The sequence below is a fragment of the Alexandromys fortis genome, unplaced genomic scaffold (genome assembly GCF_014885135.2).
Source record: "Alexandromys fortis isolate MF-2015 unplaced genomic scaffold, M_Fortis_MF-2015_v1.1 scaffold_120, whole genome shotgun sequence".
NCBI lineage: Eukaryota > Metazoa > Chordata > Mammalia > Rodentia > Cricetidae > Alexandromys > Alexandromys fortis.
The window spans coordinates 2,969,562-2,977,578 of record NW_026067999.1 but is presented as its reverse complement, the minus strand read 5'-3'; the positions used below and the strand labels follow the sequence as shown (position 1 = coordinate 2,977,578).

The following is an 8,017-nucleotide window of genomic DNA, read 5'->3' as shown; positions in this document are numbered from 1 at the left end:
ATATATACATATACACACACAACCTGCTCCGCCTGTATAATTTGGCTTGAATACATGTTTTTAGGTTTGACCATTTGGTATTGAATAACTAGATTATGCGCTCTTCTCTGGGGGAGGATTATTTCTTCTGCTCTCAGCATTTCTTAGTCTCCTATAGTTCTTTGTCTAGGGCTGGGGCTTCATAAGCTTTCTCCCTTCCACGTTAGCAGTGGTAGTGTGTCCTTGTTTGGGTCATGTTTAGGCAGCCATGTTGATGAGACTTTATGAGTTTATCTTCTGACCTTTCTTGCAGACATGCAATCTCACAGAAACTCCCTGTTCCTCCAGCTCTGACAACCGTCCCTCCCCCTCTTCCGCAATGATTCCTAAGCCTAAGGCCCTACTTTACCTAAATAGGAACAAGTGGACCTCAAGAGGGAGAATAAGGCATTGAGAAACGTCAAGCAAGAGCAAATTGGCACCTGCTCTTTCTGACATCATTACTCTTTTACTAACTCCACTGTGTACTAAATTATTAAACTCCCAGGAAAGAAATACTTTAGATTTAATAAACAAATGTCCCTTGGTTCTCTGAACTCCAATTGCTCTTTTACATAAACATCGTTGCTTCCTTATAGCCCATGGGTCAGCAATGTTTGCCTGCGAAAAGCTTTGTGGGCAATAGCTTCTCTAAGTCAGCTCCTCAGCTCAGCTTTGTAGAACAAAAGCAGCCTTATATAATATGAAAATTGATGGGCATGGCTGTGTACCAATAAAGCTTCATTTATGGACAATGAAATTTGAATTTCATATCATTTTCATGTGCCATGAAATTGTCTACGTTTCTCCCAACAACTAAAAATATAACACTCATTTTTAACTCAAGGGGTTGGGCATAGTTTGGCCCAAGAATGACAATTTGTCAACTCTTATCTTAAGTCCCGGTACTGGACCACCTTTGTACAGCCTCTGTCCTCTCAGAGGATGCTGCTGCATAGGAGAAGGACCGCAGCTTTCACCTGGTGGGCAGAATGATGACTGACCTGGGTAAAAATTAATTTGGGGTGAGAGCAGTTTCCACGTTACAACTAGAGATTTTGTCACGTGCCCAAGGGTGCTTTACCATGAATGAAGAGGCTCTTTTGAAGGTGTTGGGTGATAGAATTAGTTCTTATGAAGATTATTTTTCACAGTGTTAAACTAAAAAAAACAGTGACAGCTTCAGAAAGTGAATGTGGCAATTACAAGGGACGTTTAGATAATAGCTTGCAGAAGGCCTTCTTATATTAGACAGGACATACACAAGACAACAGGGTGTCAGTAAAATGAGAATGTAAATGAAGGAGAAATGTAATTCTTTGGTGCCCCAGAAGCAGGATCGTAAGGCAGATGATGATATGGAAGCTTGACTGGAGGGGGCACGGCTCTCACGCAAAGACAGTCTGTCTTTGCTACCTGTATATCATATAAATGGAAAGACAATAGCTTCCAATGGTTCCACCTGATTTGGTGAATCGGTGGCCCATTACCATGATCACATCAAATTTACCAAGTACAGAGTCGCTCTAACATAACTTTGGTCTCTATATAGTATGTCAGACATGATAACTTATTTAATATAGTTTTAATCAATCTCCAGGTAGATAGATATTAAATAAAAGTGTTAAGTTTTTGGTTCCTAACTTGATAGTGTTTACAATCTGAGCACAAATCTTTTGAACTGATTTTATAATTTCTTGCTCCAAGACGGCAACTTTGTCCATAGCATGAAAGCCCAAACTAACAGACACATAAGCACACATAAGAGCAGAGGAGTGTACAAATCTAGTAAGTATTTATTGAGGTCTGCTTTGTGGCCATCATTGCTCAGACACTATGAGAGCATACAAAAGATTTGAGAGACTGGGTACCCACTTCGCAGGGCGAATATTCAGCTGGAGTTTCCCTTGACTCCACAGTTCCCGAATAATGGAAGCAAGTTTCTCTCAGGCATGCTCTGGGCTCGTGGAATTCCCTGCGCTGGTTGTGCATTGTTAGGGAGATGCTGATCAAGCAGTTTGAAAGAGGAAAGGTCGTGTTCTCTACCTGCTGTCTGGCTTCTATCTCCTTGGAAGCGGTGCCACCAAAGAAAGGACAATCCATTTCAAGTATCACTGTGAACAACTGGCTACAGTACTGGAAGTAAGTTAATGCAAGGCCACAGAGCACGCCACCCACCATCTGTCACACGTGGATCAAGGTGGACAGCGTGCACCATCCTCAGCCTCAGCATTTCCACCAGTTCACATCACAGATTCCATACCCAATCCAATACTTGCTCCCAGGACACATCGTCTCATCCTCCAACTCCAGCTACCCAACAGTGTCTTCTTTTCCATTAGCCCTGGACAGACTGCGAGGCCCAAGACACCTTTCCCTCTTTTACTCTAGTATAAACATCTCTATTGATAAACCGAAGAGATGTCGAGTCTTAAGGCAGAAATAAATACTGAAAGCAGTGCCAGTGAAGATGCCCACTCAAGACAGATGCTCTTCGAACAGTTTTTACTGAACAGACCATGGTTTTGATAGCTAATGCCATGTATATAATCTCATATTTTGTGTACTATGATGCTAGCAATTGCATATCGTAAGATGACTCTAAAATGAAGTCTGAACATCATCATTGTTTTGGAATCCTGCATTACTTTCTCCTTTACCGATGTCCACGGAGTCATAAGGATTTTCTTCTCTTTTTGTTTCATTTTTCCTGTTAAGAAAAAAGCAAAGTCACCTTAATAAAGTGATGTTAGAAAGACACTCACACTGACCAAATGGATGAATATCAAAAAGTTTGCTGGCACCCTGTGCTAAGGATGCCAAGATGGAGAAAAAGGGAACTTTCATAAACTGCTGGTATGTGTATACATGAATTCTGCCTCTGTGAGGACAGTCCAAAAGTATTGATTAAAATCAGAAGTCCGTGTTGATTTTTAAGCCAGCCTTTCATGTGCAAGGATTTGTCTTGCAGAGGCATTAGCATGCACAAGAAATTGCCCATATTTTTTATAGAAAACACATTTGGCAATCATGGAAGAGCCCATTACTACAAAATGGAAAACTACATTATCAGGGGAAAAGGAAGTGCTTTGTACAGCCAATCTGGAAATAATCGGAAAATATCTCTAAAACATCCTAGGAGGGAAATAAAAATATGTGGTGCCTACTTAACATATACGAAAAACTGATAACTTTGTTAGAAAGGATTCTCAGAAGCAAAGAATGGCAAAGGAACTTGATGATCCCACTGCATTTTGAAATTTTTAACCATGTGAATGAACTACCTAGGAAGTGTTTTAGGTGCATGTGTATACATGTCTGTGAGTTCACGTGTGTAAGTGTGGATTCCCTGTATGCTGCAGTGGATGTGTGGAGAACAGACAATAACCAGAGCTGATTCTCAGCCCCCATCGTGATTGAGATGATGGGGTCTCTTCGTTGTTTCTCTGCGGTGCATACCAGGCTAACTGGCCCTCGGACTTCTAGGGCTTCTCCTACTTCTGCCTCCCCTCCCCTGTAAAAGTGTTGGAAATACAGGTTGCTGCATTACTGCACCTGACTTTCATATGGGTGATGTGCATTCAAGGTCAGTTGTCTAGACTTGTGAGGCAAGTGGTTTTACCCATTTCTACAGCCCCGATTTTTCATATGAAGCTATTTGGTAGAATTGAAAAATCTCTCTATTAAAGAAAATTAAGTAAAAATACACTCACTCATCCATGTAAAAATTCAACTGAGGGTGTTTAAACAACTCAAAACATGCATAGAATTTTGTCAGGTGACCCAAAATACTAACTTATTTAACAAGCCCAGCAAAGATCAATTCCCTCTCAAGCTGGACAAAAATCTAATCATAAAACAAAAGTAGAAATCTCTGGTGATTAAAACCCTCAATCAACTCACAGCTCTAGAAAAATATTAGAGGATGCCTGGCCGTGAACTAAAATGATGAGAAGTTTAATTTACCTAAAAAGGAACGAAAGTAAAGAGTAGTAGTTTGAAGCATATCTTTGGGGTCATTCTTAGGCAGCATCACAGTCCAAACCCCGCCTCAGTCCGTCCTCTGGGGATGAAGCAAGGCTCAAGAGTAAGGACAATCCCTTACTACATTTGGAGTCGGGAGGTGACACGGTGGTTAGGTGGTTACAACAGCATGCCAATAACTCCCAGGCTAGACATCCGGCCTATGACCTTACTAAGAAGGCAACGTGCTCACTACATCTTACAAGTTTCTAAGGGACAGACACGTCAGCATAGTCAGGGAGATAAGGGTCCAGAATGGTAACTGGCCTATGTATAGAGTGTGCTATGGTATGGTAAGAAAGAGACACTTACTTCTTTCGACCTCTGATCCCAGTGAAGATCAGGATGACGATGCCGAGCACCACAAGCCCCATCACGACGCCGAAAATAATCAGCCATATGGTGACAGAGGGCTGGTAAGGTGGCGCAAGTGTTGGGTAAATCCCCAGAAACTCCAGGCTGTTATCATCCAGGCCGAAAACATCATTGATGCGGTCCCTAGAACGACTATTTGTGAAAGCAGAATATAAGAAAGAGAAGACTTAGACCAAATAAACTTGGGCCTAGTCGTTTCCTCTTTATCTCACGGTTCCCCAAAGCGGTTAGTAAAGCTTATCATGAGCGTGTCCATCTAGAATGTGTGCAGTGGTACCTGCCTGTAAAGCCAGCGCTCTAAAGACAAGGGGGGAGGGATGACACAAATAGCTCCAAGTAGAAAGATCCAGGATAGTCAAGGGAACATAGCAAGGCACTGTCTTAAAGAAAAAAAGCCATGCAAATTACACACCCCCAAAAAAACACTAAAATCGACATAGATCGGGCCAATGGAAAAACACAGACTTTTGATAATCACTTATCTTCCATACCAAGTAACCTGAATTAGGTCTATAAACAACCTCATTTGAAACTTGAGTCAGAAATTCAGAAATGAAGGGGCTGGAGAGCTTCTATAAGAGCTTGTATTGTTCTTCCAGAGGACTTGGGTTGGCTCCTAGCATTAACATTGGACAACTCACAAGTGCCCATAACTCTAGTTCCAAAGGCTCTGATGCCTTCTTGCCTTCATGAGCACTGCACACGTGTGGCACACATATAAACACACAGGCATACACACTGAACTGTTAAGAGAATAATAAAGTTGTCATACAAATTAATAGGTTTCATCAGGTGGTGGTGCTGCACACCTTTAATCCCAGCACTCGGGAGGCAGAGGCAGGTGGATCTCCGTGAGTTCTAGGGCAGCCTGGTCTACAGAGTGAGTTCCAGGACAGCCAGGGCTACACAGAGAAACCTTGCAATGAAAAGCCAAAAATAACAATAGGTTTCACTATGCAGAGGAATTTTAGAAATGAATAAACGGCTGCTGTTTGCCCATGTGTAAGTACTGTGTTCTAAAGGCCAAGTTAGCAGATTTGGCAAGAATTTCTTAGCTTTTGAAGATAGGGAACCTGAAATGACCCTATCCTATAGCCATACTGATGAATATCTTGCATATCACCATAGAACCTTCATCTGGCGATGGATGGAAATAGAGACAGAGACCCACACTGGAGCATCTGACTGAGCTCCCAAGGTCCCAATGTGGAGCAGAAGGAGGGAGAACACGAGCAAGGAAATCAGGACCACGAGGGGTGCACCCATCCACTGAGACAGTAGGGCTGATCTATTGGGAGCTCACCAAGGCCAGCTGGTCTGTGACTGAAAAAGCAAGGGATAAAACCGGACTCTCTGAACATGGCAGACAATGAGGGCTGATGAGAAGCCAAGGACAATGGCACTGGGTTTTGATCCTACTTCATGTTCTGGCTTTGTGGGAGCCTAACCAGTTTGGATGTTCACCTTCCTAGACCTGGATGGAGGGGGGAGGACCTTGGATTTTCCACAGAGCAGGGAACCCTGACTGCTCTTCGGACTGGAGAGGGAGGAGGAGAAAAGTGGGGGGAGGGGGATAGGGGCGGGAGGAGGGGGAGGGAAATGGGAGGCTGGGAGGAGGCGGAATTTTTTTTCTTTTCAATAAAAAAAAGGAAAAAAAAGAATTTCTCAGCTTTCAGAGTGCATCTAAAATGAATTTCCAGCAAAAGAAAGAAAAGCATAACTGAATGTCCCTCTTTTATAAATGAAACATGTCCAGTACCCAAATCCCAGTAGGAGTTTTCCAAACAAAAAGCACTGACATTGGGAAGTAGCATCAAAGACTAACACGGGAAAGAGACCTCTGCATCTCTCCAGCACTGAGGCAAGTGGCTGAAGTTGGTGGAGTCAAAAAAATGAAGACTATTTAGCATAAAATTAAAAAAAAGACAGTGCAATGGTGGAACATTCTGGTTTGTAGACTAAAATGTCCAGCATCACAGCCTCCTATCTATGGGTGTGGCCTAGGTGAGAAGGTCAATTCCTTCAGAGAGGACAGGCAGCCAGCATAGAATTAGCCAAAACCCCTGGCAACCTCAAGAGTTTCTTCAGTCTAGAAGAGTCATTGCTAGAAAAGAAAGCTTGAGGATCCCTGCAGCTCAGAGCTGGAAATCCAGGAAGAGCAGGTGCTTCACGAAGCTCTCAGCCAGCATTTTGTCTAAAGCAGATACTTGCCTTTTTGGAGGAGGAGACTGAATCTCTGCGCATGATTCAGTCACACACCCCAACCAGGCCAGATTTTCTAGGCACACCCTATCCAGCAGGTCTAAAAGTTCAATAGAATTCCTGGTGTAGCTCAAGTGCACCACCTAGTGAGATGCCAGGTACAGGACATTTATTAAGCATTTTTGTAATGGGCACGGTTGGATTTTTTTGGGGGAGGGGACATGGTTTCTCTGTGTAACAGAGGAAAAAAAAAACTTCCCCCTTGGGCCTCAGTTTACACACTTCTAATATGGGTCAATTGATAGTCTTCAAAAGATTTTTTTTTTTTTTTTTTTTTTTTTTGCTTTTTCAAGACAGGGTTTCTCTGTACATTTGGAGCTGTCCTGGAACAAGCTCTTGTAGACCAGGCTGGCCTCGAACTCACAGAGATCTGCCTGCCTCTGCCTTCAGAGTGCTGGGATTAAAGGCGTGTGCCACCACCTGCAGCATTTTTATTTTTATTGTCATTTTTTAATGACAAAGAAAACCATCCGTCTTCCACACCATCTATCCCATCTGGCAAACTGGACAAGTCATTTCGTCTGGATAATCACTACTCTGCAGTAAATTCCTCTCTCAGCCTGGGAGACAATGGCAAAGGAACCTGATGTTTGCCTGCCTTATTTCCTGCTTTGGGCAGTTCAATAAATCTTTCATAATGCCCCTGTAACAAATGGTGGTAGTGCGTGCCCATTTCCCTTTTGCTCCTTCCAAACATGCCAACCAAGCTTCCTTTAGCCAGAAATGATTTCCCTTTGCCTGAGACCATTGCCAAGCTAGTGAGACTAAGGAATGCATATCACCTGGAATCATTTCTCAGACAACGACCAGTGAGAAGCGGTAAATAGCCCAGCTCCCTCAGCCTTCCAGCAAGGCAATTCCAGAGCACTTTCTACCGTTTCCCAGAGCTGCCTGGCAGGTCTGAGCTCTCATCTTCCTCTCTTCTCTGTCTCCTGTCCACAGTTTCCATTGGTGCTTCTTGGCACTGCCTCCCAAATAAACCGTGTTTGCCTAAATCTTTGTCCAAGGACTGCACCAGGAGCGGTCTCCAATCAAAACAAGTCTCTTGCTACTGGATTACAACAGAACTAAAACTCAAGTTTGTGCTGCCAAAGAGATGGTTCTGCCAGCAAAACCCCTACTGCACAAGTTTGAGGACCTGAGTTTTGACCCCTAGCACCCACATAATACAGCTGGGTGTGGTAGCACCCAGTCCCGATCCACTCCAGTGCCGGGGCTGGGGGAGAAAGGCTCCCTTGACATCCCAGCTGAGTTGATCAACATCAGGTTTAGTGAGACAACCTGTCTCAAAACACCAAGAGGTAACAGATCAAAAAAGACATCTAATGTCAACCTCCAG

At 43.3% G+C, this 8,017-nt stretch overlaps 1 protein-coding gene across 1 annotated transcript in view; it reads right to left on the bottom strand.

Moving 5' to 3' along the window:
• Positions 1–2,506: 2,506 nt before the first annotated feature.
• Positions 2,507–8,017, bottom strand: part of Ace2 (angiotensin converting enzyme 2) — a 49,613-nt gene continuing 44,102 nt past the window's right edge. Inside the window, exons 17-18 of the mRNA XM_050160665.1 lie at positions 4,354–4,548; positions 2,507–2,728 (exon numbers count right to left, since the gene is read on the bottom strand). Of these exons, the coding sequence (XP_050016622.1) occupies positions 2,620–2,728; positions 4,354–4,548 (304 nt within the window). The 3' untranslated portion in view covers positions 2,507–2,619. The remainder of the gene's footprint in view (positions 2,729–4,353; positions 4,549–8,017) is intronic.